Source organism: Lutjanus erythropterus, chromosome 3 (assembly GCF_056507025.1).
Source record: "Lutjanus erythropterus isolate fLutEry1 chromosome 3, fLutEry1.hap2, whole genome shotgun sequence".
NCBI classification, from domain to species: Eukaryota; Metazoa; Chordata; class Actinopteri; order Lutjaniformes; family Lutjanidae; genus Lutjanus; species Lutjanus erythropterus.
In genome coordinates, this window is record NC_139319.1 from 37422047 (window position 1) to 37439954 (window position 17908).

The following is a 17908-nucleotide window of genomic DNA, read 5'->3' on the forward strand; positions in this document are numbered from 1 at the left end:
AAAAATCCTGAACACAGAAATCGTGAACAACAGTTTAACGGTCTAACTGTAATTCAGTACTACATAGTTCTCAGTGTTTATTGTTTGCAGCATCTATTTTCTAACATGTATATTGTGTTTAGAGGAAAAACTTTCTTTTACAGACTTAAAAAGAACCACTCTTCTCATTAGTAGGATGTTCCCATTGGGACATCCCCCTGAAAAAAGGAACAAACAAGCTACTGCTTATAAGACATACAAAACATGAATATTTTGCATGAGAGGTCGTAGAAAGTCCTCTGTGCTTCTTGACATGGCTTTGGCAGTTTCACTTCTGTAAAATATAAAGTCTTTTGGTGCACTTTATTCAGTAGTAACTCTTCCAGTAGAGAGAAGACTGACAGAGTCTCATCTTTTTCTCACCATTTACCATTTTAATCCTCATTCGAGAGTTAATAATTTTCTGTTGTTTTATAATTATTTCAGTACTTAAGTATGTGTAATGTTGGTTTCAGACAAGTCAATCAAAGTCCTGAGTCTGTAACTCCTCCGTTGTGCAGCGACTTCAAGATCCCCTCACTTACAGAGCAGGAAATTGGATCGGTCCTCCTATCAGTTCTGTATCTTCCTTATATACCACCTAGGAGAAAAGATAATGCTGTAGGAATGTAACATGGCTTCAAGTTTGGTTCTGTTCGTTGCCAGGCAAGTTCATGCAAGTCTTCATCTGTCCAAGTCAATGCAGTAGCAGGAGACTAGTTGATTAGCTTTTACACAACCGCCGGCATGCATTGCAGTGCAATATATCACACGGGAAAGTCATCACGGTTCAGGTGAGGTCCTCCAAATGTGAGCAAGAGATTAGATATGATGATGATCTGTTGTTTTTCTCTTTGCCTTTCATGGTTTATTTTCCATCCTGTCATCCCCATCCTGAAAACTCAAGACTTGTGATCACAGGATCATGTATTGATCCACAGTCAAGGCCCAAATCCTCATGCACTGCCAACAGATCTGTACGTGCTTGTAGTTGAAAGCTGCCCCAAACCATCAAAGCTTTTTCTACCCCTTCCCTTTCCCACCCCTCCTACCCTCGATGTCCACTCCCATGACTATCCTCGTGTATTCGTAGACAACGTAGGACACACTGACAGCCGGGATGACTTTCAGCAAGTTGGGGGAAATTCCTCGATAAAGTCCAGCCAAACCCTCCTGGGTCACGATGTTGTGGAGTAAGGCAAACATGGAGGGTTTAGGGGCTCCTTTCACTAAAACTGAGGGAAGAAAACAAAAAGATGACCACCAACACATTCTAGTATCTACCTACACAATTTTGTAAAACTGAGGGCATCTGGTACTAACGAACAGAAGTCCTGTTTGCTCTCGATTGTCTCTCTGTGACCCTAACCCAACTAAGTCAAGAGTTAATCCTGGTGTTTTTTAGCTCTTTAACTACAGTATAAAGGTGGTAAACAATGTGACATTGTCTGTAAATCTGAATAGATCTGGAATTACATTATTGACCAACAATAAAAAGCATATCATGCATTAAGAAAGACCTTAGAGACAGTAGTTTGATAAAAAGAAATTCAAGCGCATGGTTTTCAGAGTGCTTTCAACCACATTTTGCAAACACCACCACATCTTCCTGAAGAATGGAGCATGAAGTAGAAAGCTGAAGTGGACCTTGAGATAAGATTTTGTCAAAGAGATACTGTATATTATAAGAAAGAACGTTTGTGATTCATTGAACTTAAAATTGAGAAAGATAAAATTTAAACCGATCAGCTTGGGTTTTATCCTAAACGTAATTAAATTTAATTCTGTTGCACCCAAACTTTAAAATGGAATCCAGTGTTAACTTTAAACTTCTACTTGATGAAATGTAACTTTTAAAATGGCTGCCTTTTTGAGATGGATTGAGCAAAATAATCAAGTTCGCCAAAAAAAGTTATGGGACAGACTCAACCCAGTTGGGTTTTATGATGTACCTTTTTTTCACTCCAGCTGATCAACATATCAGCAGCCATACTGCTCCATTAATTCAGACGACAACTTTTTCTCAAAGGAGATAAATTCGAGCTTTTCTGTAAAGCAATCATCAGTATGCTAATTAGGCTAACTTACTTTTTAGCTAGCTAATAAAAAATGCAACACTTTGTTAAAGAAAACAGAGCAACTGAGAGTTAGCAGTTTTCCCCCTCTTATATAATTGCAATGGGACTCAAATTTATTTAATTGATTTATTTGTTTGTTTTAATTTGGTTAAGTAAATATCTCCATATTGATGAAACTCTATTTAATTTCAGTTTATATTAACAAACTTGGGTTTTGTTTTGGTCAGCACCAAGGGGAAAGACAAATCATTTAACCGGACTAAAAAGTGCAGGTTAGACCCTTTTTATTATTCTTTTCCTGTAATTAGCCACCCATCTGTTTCTATATTAGTATGAGACTGTTAACCTTACCTTGTGCCTGCATTCGGGTGCGAATCAGTGCCAGTGGGTAACTTGCCAACTGTCCACAGGTGCTGGAAACAGCGCCACAGCCAACCAGCACCATGACCCCTGGATCAGCTAAACCTCTGTTCCTGTTCAGCCAGGAAAGCTTCAGAGTCTGTGGAGCAGAGGGAGAGAGAAGAAGGTAAACACCAAAGAGATGCACTACGAAAGCTGTCTGCTGTCACGTCTCTCTGACCTCATACACAGCCAGGTCGATGCCGGCGTAAGGGACAATACTCAGCAAGTTGGGTAAATAGCCCTTGTAGAAGGCGGCGACACCTTCTCTCTGCATGATCTGTTTGGCACAGTCTGCTATTCCTGAGTATTGGCCTGTTTTTCTTAGTGTGAGGCGGGTCTTCAGCACCTGTGGGGAAAAGGCAGAGAAGAGATGGAAAGGGGGAAAAAAAACATGGAGGAACATAAAAATAAAAGACGTGAATCATTTCACCCATCATGCAACCTCGAGTGTTTCTATGTACCCTGATATTACCTCCATTGGGTAGATGACTGTCTGAGCTGTGGCTCCAGCCAAAGAGCCGGCAAAAAACCTTTCATGGACCCTCAGATTTCTTTTTTCATTACTGCCACGCATCACTTTCTTGATCTATGTAGAGTTATAGAGCAAAGGAAACAATAAAGTAACCATAAGAGAGAGTTGAGAGTCACAGACAAATGATAATATACAGTTGATGGGAAATAGATGTGTTGCTTCAAGACATAGATAGACATTTTGGGAAATTTGCTTATTTTGTTGCTAAGAGTCAGATAAGAAGATTGCACAGCTGGCTAGCTTAGCTTAACCTAAAGACTGGAGAGAGGGGGAGACAGTTAGCCTAGCTCTGTTCAAACATAACAGACACTGGTAATCACGTAATTTTATTTGTTAAAAGTGCAATATGTAAATTCTCCTGCTAGGACTCTCTCACACATAAAAACATTAATGAAACTCTTGGTGTGATGACATCTGAAGTGCCACAGGATCATTTGAGTTGTTTATTTTTGATCAATTATTATACAGTTGTTAGACTTAGCGGAGCTGTTTGCTGTTTGGCTGTCTTTATGCTACGCTAAGTGCTAACTAGCTGTTGCCTGGTAGCTTCATAAGTATACAGACAAGACACCAGTATCGATCTTCTTGTCTAAATTTAAGTAGAAAGTGAAAGAGCACCTTTCCAAATATGTGGAACTATTCCTTTAAACAGTTGACCTGGCAAATGACTGCAGAGGCAGCTGGTCAAGAGAAAATAAAATACAATCTTTAAAAGAGAGAATGGTAAGATATTAAAACAGGGCTACTAACTTCAGTAACAGGTGGACCAAATAGAAAAATCACTTAAGAAACAATGAGTGCAGCAGCCCACCTTCTCCTCTCCCTATTATCTTCTCTATCTTTTTCTATTCTAGTCTATTATATACTATTGAATACTAATTTAGCCGTTTATTACCCGGGCAATATCATTTGGTACAGTCCTACTGATCACACAAATGCCACTGAAAATTTTAAAAGGGCCATAATGGGCTGCTTGTTGAATAGGCCTGTAGTGAAAGGTAGGGAAAGAGACAGTGACAGGATAGAGTGTAAAGTAGTCGTGCAAGTCTGCAAAAGTAGGATCTCAAGTCTACTCCACCTGTTCATACGCTGTAAACTTGATAGCAGTTTCTGGGGCAATTTTAAGAACATTCATTCCATTTCCCCTCCACAACGACTGCAGCCCTCCTTCTTTCACCATGTACTGAAAACTGCTCCGCACATTCCCTTTAAAATCAGTGGACCCGTGAACCTGTCAGAGTCACAGAGTAATGGCTGACTGACGGTTTATCTTAAAGCACTCGGCCACAAACCAAAGACAACCAGAAAACTTTAACACATAAGCGGTGACACAAAAATGATCGTTTGGTTCAGACTGATCAAAGAGATTAAATCATAGCTGTCCCCAACGGACCTGTCGGAAGACCTTGATGCGGTCTAAGGGGGCAGTGCCAGTCCGAGACACAGACCCAGCCATGGCTCCAGCCATCAGCTGCCGCCACGCGTAGCCAGACTTCTTCTCCTCTTCAGAAAATTCATCTGGGACTGTCAGCTGCTCACCTATATCCAACATCTACTGGACCCGCGGAGATCGGAATGAGGATCAGAAATTAAGACAATAAAGGGGAAGATTTAGGAGGTCAAAAAGGCAGGACATGTCTGTCAGTCAGAGGTGAAACACAGAAACCTGTTTCCTCTTAAAATACAGTTGTTTTTTTTGTTAAACAGTATGTAATTGAGGTTGTTATTGACGGTTAAATTTTGTGTTTTTCAAGAATTAATAGAACGGCAAAGTCCGTCCCCTTCTGCTCTGTCACATGGGACCAAACTTCAGAAAAAATATGAACAGGTGTCAAAGACGGGAGACAAATAATTTTAGGCTTTAAATTGTGTCCCAAATTACACATATGATGTTTGTCAGTTTAACAGATACAAGAAAATACAAGAAAGTCACAGTTCTTGGTAGGTTTGTCATAGTTTGGTTTGGTTTTGTGTGAAATTGCTCATGAACTACATCTCCCCCCCCCCACAATATACGTCGTGTTCACCAACATGGCTGTGCCTCGTAACATTATCTTATCTGAAGTGTTTTAGCCTCTTGGTCCTTTTATCAGCTGGGAGGAGGAAAAATGAGCTAAACTCGTTGCTTGTGTGACTTCATCCCGATATGAAACACATAGGCATCATAGCTTCAGCGGCAAACGTTAGCTTTTAGAGGGAGAAAGTCCTGATGTCACTGCGCAACTTCTGAGTGTGTAGTCTTTCTATTTACGTATCTTCACAGTGTTACACTTAAACAGTTCTGTGACAAACAGCGACTTTCTTGACTTGTAAAATTGTCTTCAAAATTGACAAACCCCATGTGTGTAATTTCCAAAGAAAGGTCTCATGGCAGTCCACTGGAAGGGGGAGGGGACAATTAACCCTCTCTAAGTCCCACCCCTTCTCACTCTGTGCTCCAATAATAGCTGAGCAAACTTGGTACCTCAGTCAACTTTCTCCTGTCCTGTAAAACTGACACTGGCCCATCACATCTTAACTTAGCTAATGTGAGCAAGACACTAGCTGGCTAGTTAGCTAATGATGATTAGTTAGCTAGTTAGCTCGTATTTATTTACATTAAATTACTACATTACATTACTAACTTAAAATGTAAATATATGTTCCTTTTATAGGTCTCCATGCAAGTCTTTTAACCATCCCCAAAATTTGTTTTTCTTTTCAACTTAGACCAGTCTAGCACATAGCATATTTAAATACAGGAAACAAGAATGGACAAAGTTATCTGAGGTACCAAGATCGCTCAAGTGTCATTTGAGCACAGAGCAAAAAGGGGCGGAACACTGGAACCTTCAATTGATGCTTTAACCCGACCATGTCGTATTTCGTTAGCCTACACAAAAACGTTGTTGTTCAAGGTGTGTATGTTTCAGTGTGTGTGACCTCACCATTGAACGTTTCCAGAAGCGTGCCACATCTTCCATGTTACTGAGAGGGTTAAACAGGAAGTAGTCTCGCCACTCGTTCCAGTCAATGGTCATGGTGCCATCTTTGTCCATTCTGAGTGAGAAACAAATAAACCACCTCAGAAACTCATAGAACGTAGAATCATTAAGGTACCCATTGAGTTACAGAGGGTAGGATCAGTAATATGGCTATATTTAGAAATGGCGATGAGGAATCCTTCAATTTGATTTGATTGATTTGACAGTATAACAATGTATGAGACGCTTCTTGGTTTACCACAATCTAATCTGACAGAGGAACTGAATGTGCAAAACTAAAGCCATTTTAAAGATACTGAAGTACAACAAGTAGCACTCACACAGAGTAAAAGGAAATACATTTTCATGAACAAAACAGCAGCATTAGAAAAGACGTTTCTGAGAAGAGATGAACTAGAAACATGCATGAAGAAGAATATCAGGTGAAGAGAATCATCCAAGCTCTGATTGTTAGAGCAACCACCACGTTTTGCTATCATCCAAAAACCTCTTGACCTACTCTGGCCAGGTGAAGGTCCAGCATGTCAATGAACCTGTGAAACTTTAATGTGGGAAATCACACAAGGATGCAAAGCTCAGATGTATGAGCTTTAAACAGAAATTTAATCTGAGTACAAAGATGTTTGATCTGCTGTTAAAATAACCAGAAACCACTTACACAACACACTCAGAGACCAGTTTTAGGAGGAAGTGGTATTTGTCTTCAGCTGTGTTAGTTCACAAGACAGGAAAATGACTGAATGGTATTTTGTCTGTTGGTGTGACTGTGCAAAATGGTAAAGCTGCAGTTTGCTGCTGAAATTTGGATTTTTAACTTGAGCTAATCCTTTAGCCTTTGACTTTTCATATAAACTGTTTGATTAAGCTGATTAAACTGATTTGTTTAAGCTGAAAGCAGTCAAATATACTACAAACCAAGAATATGAGACATCCTTGTTGTTACTGATTGCATTTACATGTACACTCATAAAGCAAAGTAAGAATCAGCCCAGCTGTAAATATATGGGGGTGATGTGCAGACATCAACATACTGTTATCAGACCTTTGCAAAATCCTGGTAGCGTCCTTCAGGCTGATGTTCACTCCGATGGTGCGAAGCGAGTCCTGGATCTCTGCTGCATCGATCTGACCTGCAAAGTCCCACACAGTAAGAGAGTACAGAATTAGAGTAAAGAAAAACTTTGAACATTTTGAAGTAATAGTGCCATCAATTATTATTTCAACTGTGCACTGTGTGTGGGCTGCTCCAGACCGTCATTGTTTGTGTCCAGCCTTCTGAACATGATTTTCAGCTGTTTCTCATTTGAGCGAAGATATTCTGTGAACTCTTCAAAGTCCAGTACTCCATCCTGGTTGGTGTCCCCGGCCTTCACGAGCTGAAAATACAGACGTCCAGAGCAGGCGATGAAAAACATATCTTATGACATACATTTCGACATTGTCATACTGTACTTTTCATCTCCCTGTCTTTTTAATTTGAGTTAAACTAAGTTTTGTGAACTGTCTGAAGCCCACCGCCACCTCCCCTTTACCTGGAGGATACTGAAAAATCTGAAACTGAATACATCAAAATATTCTGTTTTACATTAAAAATAGAACCTCTACAATAGTGATGAAGGTAATAAAGTTAGTGCATTAAATCAGTGATTTATTAAGGTAGATATGACCTTTTTAAAGTCTGCTGAGGTAACCATGGAGCTGACATATTTTGAATAATAATGAGCAAGTTCAGATAGAAGAAATATCCATTGCATTATTTGTGCTTTCATGAATAGCATATTCAAGTTCAGGTGCATCTCTAGTAAAAAAACAAAACAAACACAAGAGCAACAAACGATTTATAGAGTCTGAAACCTTAATGTGCCTGTACTGTACTGTTCAGAGAGCTGTTTGGACCTTCTGTCTTACTGAAGGCCATGAGAGGGTCCATGAAAAGTTTTTAGATTCATTCATTTAAATAAATATATGTATATACATATATATATATATATATATATATATATATATATATATATATATATATATATGTATATATATATATATATATATATATATATATATATATATGTATGTATATACACTATTGTACAAAAGGTTTCATATAGCCTGTGTTTATTTTATGATTAGACTCTTAGCAATCATCAGTTATTTACACAAACTATATCCTTTATGCAAACAGTTTCATTTATCAAATTCAAGTCCCAGGCAAGGTCGATTATTGTTCTTTTTATGTTTTTACTAGCCCAATTTTATACTTTTGGCTACCTTTATTTTTCATATATTTTATTATATATAATTTCAAATCATCGTGATACAGTTTTTTTTTAATGCATACACATTTATTTATGTATGCAAGAGGGAAAAACACTCTCTTGATGTATTTTGTATGTGTATTATAGGTATTCTGTGTTGACATGGTGCAAATATTTTTCTTGTTTTGTTCTTTCATATAACTATGCCAAAGTGTAAAGAAAAAAAAGCCTACAACAAATTATTCCAAGGGACATATATGAGCGGGTCCTCAGTTTATTTTCTCTTTCTGTAAGGAGTCCTAGGCAGAAAAAAAATGGAGAACCGCTGGCCTCTGCACACGAGGAACATCTGACAACATATCATGCTGTTGGATTATTGTAAAGGCAATCTAATAAATGTACCTAATCTATCAGTGGAAACACAGCAAACAGCTGTAGTTATACCACAAGACCAAGACTGCACTCCAGGTTTGTAGTCTTTGAATACTTCTCTACCTCGCCATCTGTTGGACAAATCATGCTACAGCATGTTGTGTAGTCCAGAACTGACCTACATAAAAAAAAGAGTTTGTATTAAGCTTGTTTCATTAGTCTGTTTGTTGAACTATTGAACACATACAAATGTTGCAGCTTGGAGACTTGTATTTTGTGTAGCACTTGTTTATGAGAATTTATTTTGAAGGCTTTGTTAATTAAACACAGTGTAAACATTTAATAGTAAATATATTGACGATGCACAGTACAGACCATATATTATATGATAAGAATTTAATTTATTGTTTTGAAAAAGGTAAATTTTCACATATGATCCAGTCCCATTACTGAAATACTGTCAGAAAGTTTCGGAAAAGTGGGTCCACGCTATAAAACTGCATGAAATAAATGTGAAGAAAAAAATGGAGAGCTCAAATAGCTCAAATAAGAATTATTTACACAGCCAATAAGAAATGGTACAGAAGAGAAGCTTAACACGCTGGACAATCATTCACACGTGAAAAGAGATCAAGTGTCGGACCGAGAGAAAGGTTATCATTCTCATCTTACAAAGTCCTGCTCCTTGTGCAAAAATAGACAGCAAGATGCCCTTTACATGTTTGCACACACACACACACACACACACACACACACACACACACACACACACACACACACACACACACACACACACCAACTCTTGTCCTAATCTATGGATTAAAGTAAATTTTAATGATGAACGTTTTGGAGACTTAGATTTTGTCCACAAAAGGGAGGCGAAAAGTGAGGCACAAAGTGGCTGTGTAAACAGGTTCTCAAAACATGAGTAATATATGTCCACACACACACACACACACACACACACACAGAGAGAGAGAGAGAGAGAGAGAGAGAGAGAGAGAGAGGAGAGGAAGTGACAATGGGTCTTCTTGGTGACCCACTCACTTTTTGTCAAAACAAACAGTCAAAGACGGACTGAGAGGAAAGACACAGACTGTGTGTATTCACAATAAAGTGATGTCCGTGACTCCTGCTGTTGCACAAACATTGAGAGCAGATCACCAGGATCAAGGAGGCGCCACATCATGAAAAATGGGAACAATCACACTGGATGTTTCCTGTAAAGAGGAGAGATCATTGGGCCCTTTGATTTATCAAGATAACGAAATCCCTATAAACACCTCACACACTCATGTATGTACGTATGTATGTATTATTATTAGCATTGTTTTTATTATTATTTAATCTTTATATATATATATATATATATATAAGTTTTTACTTAGTTTTTTGTGTCATCATAGCATCTTTCTTATTGCTGTTATTATTATTAATGTTATTAATGCTGTTATTAATGTTATTACTGCCATTATCATTATCATCATCACTATTATTATTATATACTGTTCCATGCTTTGAAACTCTTAATAACACAGACAGACAGACAGACAGACACACACACACACACACACACACACACACACACACACACACACACACACACACACACACACAACATATGTACAAACCAGTTTAAACAATGGCCCTGTCGCAAGTGTGACAACAAATGACTGCAAACATACAGGCTCTAATTGAATTATTAAGCAAGAATAATGACTGAGGTACTCTGTAGACCAGCTAGGAAGCTCGGTTAACACAGTTTTATTAGGGAACAAACAAGGAATAATTTATTGATTGATTCACAGATGGCGATGACATTGTGTCACGTGAACAGTCCTTTCTCCACTGACTCTCTGATTCTTTGATCTGACCAAAGAACTCTGACTCTTTGTCTTTAGTTTCTTAAAGGTGCTGTGTACGACATCTGCTTCATCAAGAGTAGCAGACCACCAGTATCTCAGACCAAAACAAATCCACGCTTCATTCACTCTGTAAAGTTGGGGGGAAAAGTGTCATGTGAACACACACTGCTCACAAAACTCAGATCAAACTGTCAAACTAGGCAGTGCTGATAAAATATGGATCAGAATTATGTTACTAAATTGTCAATTACCTGCGTTGAATGTTTTCAGAAACAGATTTTAGTCAGCTGTTTAGCTGTAATACAGAGAGGATATATTGTGACCAGCTGGCTGCCATTTTGGTTCTGGTTTCCAACGGAGACTCGTGAAACTCAGATCAAACCTTCAGTGTCGATCAAAGATGGTTTGAGATTATGTTGTTGCATCACCTATTTCTTGCCTAAAATACTTCCAGTTCATGCTGAAGCAGACACGGGGAAGACAGAGAGACGAACGTGCAAGTGTGACTTCAGTCTCTGCTCAGGACGCCACTGTCTTCACTGTCTTCACTGAGCAAAGAATTGTTTGCTGATAACTAGTGAGGCTGAATGTTGTGTATTGCACCTTTAATATAAACAGCTGTATTTGTTTAATGTGATACAACATATATATGCAATACTCATAACCCTGTGCATGCCACTGTATGGTATCCCAGTACTGCAACAGATGTGTGTGTGATACAGGTGTCCTGCTGTCTTACCTTCTCCAGGGAGGCTCTGGAAAGCCCTCGACCTGCCAGCCCGGCCCGCAGTTCAGCGATGTCGATGTGTCCATCTTTGTTGACGTCCAGCTGATCAAACAGCTCAGCCCAGTGCTTCTCCCTGTCCAGGTCCGGACCAGAGGATTCACTGTCCTGGCAGCGCGCCCAAGGGATCCACTGGGGTCCCATAACTGGTGCCAGTCAGAGTCAGCTGATGGGATACAGAAGAAGCAGTTCAATCACCACAGCCTGACACAAGCTACAAAAGCAAAACACTTAATTCTACAGCAAGCATAAAAAGTATAATCAATCCAATACACACCTGTAATCAATGTTAAGTGGTTCCCAACCTAGGGGTAATGAACCCCACAACAGGTCACAAACTGATTTTGAGGGTCATGAAAAGACAACTCAACTGAATTATCTTTGCAGCCCTATGACACTGTCAGAGTCACAAAGGACAATTTTAGAAAATACATATTCAGCAGAATCAGAGCTATCATCTTTTTTATTCCAAAATTTTCTTCTGCCTGGTTAAAACCAGGCATCTATATTACCCACAATGCAACAAGTCTCATGCCTCAAGCAGTTTAAGGAGTAGGCAGGGCTGGACGAGGATTATTATTCATGTTATAATCCAATTAATCTGAGAATATAGGCTACCTTTAGTCCAAATCAATCTCCACACATTCACAGCAGACAAGGCATATTGTAACCATTTTAGTTGAGATATTTTTAATGATTCCTGGTTATACCTTTAACATGTTTTAGTTTTAATATATTACACACACACAGCAGTACTGCACATGACCTGTAAACAGACTTTGATGTGTAAAGTCTTTGAAGTTGAATGGACCACAACCAGTAGACTTATTTAACAAGCGATAAGGGGTGTTTCAACCTGAAGTACCCAGAACTTGTAGTTCCAGGAACTACTACTTTTTCCATGTTGTTGTCTGCATTTTCGTCATTATCTGAAGGCCCATGGAGGTAAGGGAAATTAATCGGTTGACGTATGAAAACATAACAGCTGTCAATCAACATCATCAATGACATCAGCTACATCGTTGGACCATGTTGTTGTGTTGAATCACAGTAAACAAAAACTTACTGATTTGTGGCTGCAGATTTTCTATATATTTAAAAAAAAAATGCTGCAAGTACTCAACCAGTCAGCAATGTACAGAGTTGCAAGCCCCACCCACAAAGTTCCTGTTCTTTTGGAAAGTCCTACCAGCCGAGCAAGGACTTTTTCAGGGGCAAAATAATGTACCCAGACCATAATTTAGAGCCTGGTCCCTGCGATGGAAATGCACTGAACTCCTCCAAAGGTTCCTGGTCCCTGGGGAAAGTTCCTGCAGTGGAAACGTAGCTATAGGTCTCCTGTGAGGGGTCGTAAGCCAAGAGGTTAGGAAACCACTGATTAGTCAGTGATTACATTATATTTGGTTGGGTTACACCGGATGAACAGTGTGTGCCTGTTATTTTGTCCACTGTCAAAACATAGTGTATGCAGGCAGCAGCCACTTATAGCAATTAAATCAACACGCGTTTTTCAAAAATCAGATTGCGTGACAGGACACGCTCGGGTGTGTGTACATGTGTCTGCGTTTACCCGCTCAATCTATTTTGATCGTTCAAACCAGAAAAATCAACATTTTCAACGTCTCTAGAGCATTATGTTGGGTGGAGCTATAGACTACATGATGTTTGGAGACACGATCGATTATTATCGATATATTGGTACTGCAATAAACCATTTGAGCTCAAAGACAAGAGCATTTTATCTTCCATATACATGACGGCGTTCACCTGATCCTCCCCTCTCTCTCTTATGGTCGCTGTTTTGATCTAATAATAAAACCAACGGGACATTTTGTGACTCACTGTGTGTTTATCTCCACACCGACAACCCGCCGCCCATGGTAGGATGCAGAGGAAGCAGCGGCTCCGGAGCTCAGCTTACTGGAGCTCAGTCAGTCCCGGAGCCGAATCCGACACCAAACAAGCAGCTCCCTCTGGACCCTAGAGCTCCACGGAGGATATCGATCGGTCCTGCTTTGTGGATTTCACAGCTACGACTGTTGTTGTAGAAGCAGGAAGCGAGAAACAACCGTCCGTCCCACCGCCGGAGGAGCCTGCAGCCTGCGGCCAAGTGTCAGAGCCGCGCGCGCGCGTGTGTGTGTGTGTATGCGGAGGATGAACTGAGACACTTCGACTTTACCATAGACTGGATTTTGACAGGATACAGTCTGTGGTTGGCATTTAGCGTCTTGTAGCAGCCACTTATAGATTTTGTTCATTATTGATTAATACTGATGTTGGAGCACTGGATGTCCCTGTGATGGATAAAACCTGTCAAATCCCCTTCTTTCATATCCTCCAGTGGACTAAATGTGATAAATACCCTCTGGAGTTCTCCTCTAGCAGTGAAAGTGTGATTAAGAGCTGTCTTGGGTGCCTTCTAGTGGACGAAGTATGGTTAGGCCCCCTCTCAGGTGCCTCCAAGTAGACAAAGTCTGGTAAAGTCCTCTTGGGTGGCTTCTAAGTGACTAAATGTGATGCAGGGCCCTTTAGGCTGCCCTTTTAGTGTACAAGTATGATAGTGCCCTCTTGTATGCCCCTATGGTAGATCAAAACATGGTAAAGGCCCCTCTAGGGTCCCCCTTCAGCAAAGAAAATGTAGGTTGCCCTACATACTACAAACTTTGTTGGCTTCTAAATAGTTAAATGGTTAATAGTTCCCTGTGTGTTTTTATTACAGCTGTGCAGTGGTTGTTGTACTTTAAGTCTCACAATAAAACGATTTTAACCTAAAACAGGGATTGGAAATGCATCATGACTTTCAGCATGCTGGTGCCCTTTTTATTTGTTACGCCCCTGCTCCTCAGAGTCCGCCGCTGTGCTGCTCCTGACATCACAGAATGAAGATAGTCCACCAGACCCATGGCTTCCAATCTAGCTGTAATGTCAAAAAACACTCATACATTCCAAATGTTAAGCTCAGATTTAAAGGGATAGTTCAGATTTTTTGAAGTGGGGTCCTGGTGGAGAAAGCTCAGCAATGCACTGCTGTGGATGGTCAGCAGCAAAACGTATGTAAGTGTATGTTATATTTAGAATATACTGACCACTTTCTCTCTCTCATTGTGCAGCCTTTTCCAATGGGAAACCACTGTTGTATAAGCGAAATCAAAGCGGTGGTAAGCTGGCAACTTCCTTGTTCTTGTGACGTAACATGACTGATTTCCCCAATGGAGTCTGGCTGAGTAATATAAAGCAATATTTGGCTTACATAAAGTTGGTTTCCTGTCAGAAAAATCTGAACTATCCCTTTTAGGCACCCCTTTTTTATGCATTGAAGTTTTCAGAGATGAGCACTGACTGCAGAGAACCATGTAGACGGCTTATAAAACAGACATAGAAACCTAACAAATGAGAACAAAGGAGAAAAACTGGTTAAGAAAAGAAGAAGAAACATAGTGGTATTAGTGTATTGTAGAGAAACTGTATTTAATGATCTTGCCAGGTGTTTTATCTTATTATCTTATTATTATTATCCATCAACGTTAACACTCATGTCTCCATCCTGCAGGTCTCTGACTGTCCAGAGAAGAGTGATGGTGCCCACCCACCTGCTCCTCCCTCATCACTTTATTCTCTTGTGATAAACAATCTAAAGGCCAATCAGGGTTCTGTGTATGACAGACTTCTAACACTATTAATGATCCCTGACAAAACACACACACACACACTGAAATTTTCCAATTATACGTGCTGACTTGTTTTGTATTTCATGTTGACAGGGTTACATGTCCTTCAGGCACGTACGCCACCTCCATTCAGCTGCTGTCTCTACACCTGCTGTTCTGAGAGGTGCAGACTGACAGATCAGATAGCAAACAGGTAAACTATATATGAGCTGTAGTTTGGGAGGCTGACTGACTGAAAAACTCAGAGTAAATCGTGTAGTGCAGACAAACACAGATTTGTCTGCTTGTTTTCCCTTTGCAGCTTTTCTCAAACTACACTTCAATGTGTAAGGGGCTCTCCTCCCTGCCCTCCTCATGTCGGGAGAAGTAAGTATCCAACTGGCTCATCATGGTTCCTATTTTAATATGTGATTCCCTGAGTTTGTATTATAAAGTGTTGCATGTATGTAATTTTTTTCCCCACTTGTGTGTTTCAGGGCAAAAGAAATGCGGGTGAAGTTAAGCCATCTGGCTGAGACGCACTACAAGCACAAGTAAACCTACTGAAAACCATGTTTTAAAATAATCACACTTATCGGACAGCTATCACAGTGAAGCTGAATTTCTTCTGTCTCTCTTCTCAGGGCTCAGGATGGAAAAGCTTTTCAGGACCTGGAAACTCTACTGAGCACCAAAAGTAAGGAAGATTTGTCCTATGATTTCTTTTTAGGTAATGCTTTACATCAGATACTGCAGTAATAATCATTAACTAACAGATAAGTCTACAAATATGTCTAATAATCATTAACTATTAGCATTCATGTTAACTACGGTATTCATTCATACAGTATTAAATAGTTTATTAAGATTTGGATTAGTTCATTAAGCATTAAGCATTAACTAACTGTTAATTACTAAAATAATAATAATAAAGGTTACTTACTACTACAGAAATAATGAAATAACTGTTAAATGTGTCTTGTTAACATTTATTAAGCATTCATTAATGGTAAATTATGTCAGGTAATTCTTATAAAATATGCACAATTATTTATACGTTTAAGTGGTAACACTTTACAATAAGGATACATAAATTGTCATTAGATAACGTTGTAATAATTATTATTAAGTTTACTAATATGTCTAGTAATCATTTGCTGTGTTCATGTTAACTGAGGTATTCATTCATACATTATTTAACAGTTTATAAAGATGCTCTTAACATCAGTCAAAACAGTTTTAAGCATTAACTTACTGTTAATTGATACAGTAATAAGCATTAAATAACTGTTAACAAATCTCTCTTGTTAAAATTTATTAAGGGCTTTAAAAATACATGTTTTCAACTTTAACTTTAGGTTTAATTTAAGAAATATTAACATGAAGATAAAGGAATAAGCAAACCTCTGTACATATGTGACTTATAAGGTTGGGATATTGTTTTGAGACCCGCACTGACTTGTTTGTTGGTATACACTCACCACATGTAGACATGGTTAAGATGACCAGCTGAAGTTCAAACCGAGCATCAAAATGGGGAAGAAAGGATTTAAGTGACTTTGAACGTGGCATGGTTGTCGGTGCCAGACAGGCTGGTCTGAGTATTTCACAAAAAACTGATGATCTACTGAGATTTTCACACACAACCATCACTAGGGTTTACAGAGAATGGTGTGAAAAAGAGAAAATATCCAGTGAGTGGCAGTTCTCTGGGCGAAAATGCCTTGTTGAGGCCAGAGGTCAGAGGAGAACGGCCAGACTGGTTAGAGATGATAGAAAGGCAACAGTAACTCAAATAACCACTTGTTACAATCAAGATATAAAAAAGACCATCTCTGAACGCACAACACATTGAACCTTGAAGCAGATGGACTACAGCAGCAGAAGACCACACTAAATGTCTCAATATCTTGTGCTGTGCCAATTTGATGTTGACATCTATCATCTCTTGCGAGAGCCCAAACTTATAAATGTCTCACTAAATCACCAGAGTATCGGTTTAAGCAGTTTTCAAGTTTCAAAATGAGTATTTCTAATTTTTAGTTTACACTTTAGTTAACTTCCCTACAGTTTGTTTTTGACATTTTCCATGACAGAGCCGCATGGAAAAAGTGCTTTCAGGTTGAGTCCAGGGTTTTGAAAAGTTAATGATCCATGCTGTTTACATTGTACAGTGACCCTGTGATTCGTCTCACCCTTTCCCCCTCCCTCTGCCTTGCTCTCCTCTCTTTCTCTTTCATTCACCTCTCCTTCAGGTGGTCTGCAGGCGTTTCGTGGCTTCCTGCGTTCGGAGTTCAGTGAGGAGAACCTCGAGTTCTGGCTGGCCTGTGAGGACTACAGGGTTTCTCCTTCAAAGACAAAGGCCAGCGGCATCTACAGCCAGTTTATCAACTCTGACGCCCCACAGGAGGTTGGTGGAAAGGAGAGTGGAGGAAGAGTGTGAACAGTTGACAAAAATGATGAATGGGATTTAGTGATGTCTGTAGAGTCAGGGCAATTAAAGATCTTCTTTTGGTTGTCTGTTTTCCTCTCAGGTAAACTTGGACGCTGAGACCCGGGAGGCTCTGCTGAGTGTGATGAACTCTCTGTGTGCCGACACATTCAGCAAGGCACAGCAGAGGATCTACAATCTGATGGCCAAAGACCCCTTCCCCAGGTTCCTGCGCTCCACTCACTACATGGAGACCATTAAGGCTTTCTAAACATATACTGTTTATTACCTGCTTTAAAAATATATGCTGATGAATCCGCTCTGCTTGACATATTGATTGTATTTTAACAGTTATTTAGCTTGTTTTGTGATTGTTGTCCATATGGCTGTGCTATCCTTGTGTGTTGTATGCATGATACATGTTGTTATTATGACACTGAGTTGTAGACATAGTTAAAAAGTTTAAATGTAATTGCACCTCCAGACTGCATAAGCTACAAGTGACATCCACAGAAGATTTAAATAAATACTCCATAAAAGAGA

The 17908-nt window shown here is 39.4% G+C and overlaps 2 protein-coding genes across 5 annotated transcripts; one reads left to right on the plus strand and one right to left on the minus strand.

Annotated features, from left to right (window-relative positions):
* Positions 1 to 437: 437 nt before the first annotated feature.
* Positions 438 to 13450, minus strand: slc25a23a (solute carrier family 25 member 23a). Of its 3 annotated transcripts, XM_084716052.1 has the most exons (12): positions 13130 to 13450; positions 11243 to 11453; positions 7267 to 7390; positions 7057 to 7144; positions 5958 to 6069; positions 4424 to 4582; positions 4109 to 4261; positions 2971 to 3084; positions 2677 to 2844; positions 2448 to 2595; positions 1071 to 1253; positions 438 to 619 (listed from the first exon to the last, which is right to left on the minus strand). In XM_084716052.1, the coding sequence occupies exons 2-12, from the start codon at positions 11429 to 11431 to the stop codon at positions 609 to 611; spliced, it is 1449 nt and encodes a 482-aa protein (XP_084572178.1). In that variant the 5' UTR covers positions 11432 to 11453; positions 13130 to 13450; the 3' UTR covers positions 438 to 608. The 3 variants fall into 3 exon arrangements, with proteins under 3 accessions (XP_084572178.1, XP_084572179.1, XP_084572177.1); XM_084716053.1 differs by lacking the exon at positions 1071 to 1253; XM_084716051.1 differs by having other exon boundaries at positions 438 to 1253.
* An 8-nt stretch (positions 13451 to 13458) lies between these two features.
* On the plus strand, positions 13459 to 17908 carry LOC146330490 (regulator of G-protein signaling 5). 2 transcript variants are annotated; one of them, XM_084716056.1, is made up of 6 exons: positions 13459 to 15148; positions 15257 to 15321; positions 15432 to 15488; positions 15579 to 15631; positions 17190 to 17344; positions 17469 to 17908. In XM_084716056.1, the coding sequence occupies exons 2-6, from the start codon at positions 15278 to 15280 to the stop codon at positions 17634 to 17636; spliced, it is 477 nt and encodes a 158-aa protein (XP_084572182.1). In that variant the 5' UTR covers positions 13459 to 15148; positions 15257 to 15277; the 3' UTR covers positions 17637 to 17908. The 2 variants fall into 2 exon arrangements, with proteins under 2 accessions (XP_084572182.1, XP_084572181.1); XM_084716055.1 differs by lacking the exon at positions 13459 to 15148 and having other exon boundaries at positions 15170 to 15321.

What these genes read in the sequence shown, in the direction of transcription:
- slc25a23a (XM_084716051.1), bottom strand. Translation starts at nt 11,431, where the DNA reads ATGGGACCCCAGTGGATCCCTTGGGCGCGCTGCCAGGACAGTGAATCC. An exon ending in GCTGGACACAAACAATGACG is followed by an intron (nt 7,145 to 7,266) that starts GTCTGGAGCAGC and finishes GGGACTTTGCAG; the next exon opens with GTCAGATCGATGCAGCAGAG. An exon ending in TCGACCTGGCTGTGTATGAG is followed by an intron (nt 2,596 to 2,676) that starts GTCAGAGAGACG and finishes TCTGCTCCACAG; the next exon opens with ACTCTGAAGCTTTCCTGGCT.
- LOC146330490 (XM_084716056.1), top strand. Translation starts at nt 15,278, where the DNA reads ATGTGTAAGGGGCTCTCCTCCCTGCCCTCCTCATGTCGGGAGAA. An exon ending in CCCTCCTCATGTCGGGAGAA is followed by an intron (nt 15,322 to 15,431) that starts GTAAGTATCCAA and finishes TGTGTGTTTCAG; the next exon opens with GGCAAAAGAAATGCGGGTGA. An exon ending in ACTCTGACGCCCCACAGGAG is followed by an intron (nt 17,345 to 17,468) that starts GTTGGTGGAAAG and finishes TTTTCCTCTCAG; the next exon opens with GTAAACTTGGACGCTGAGAC.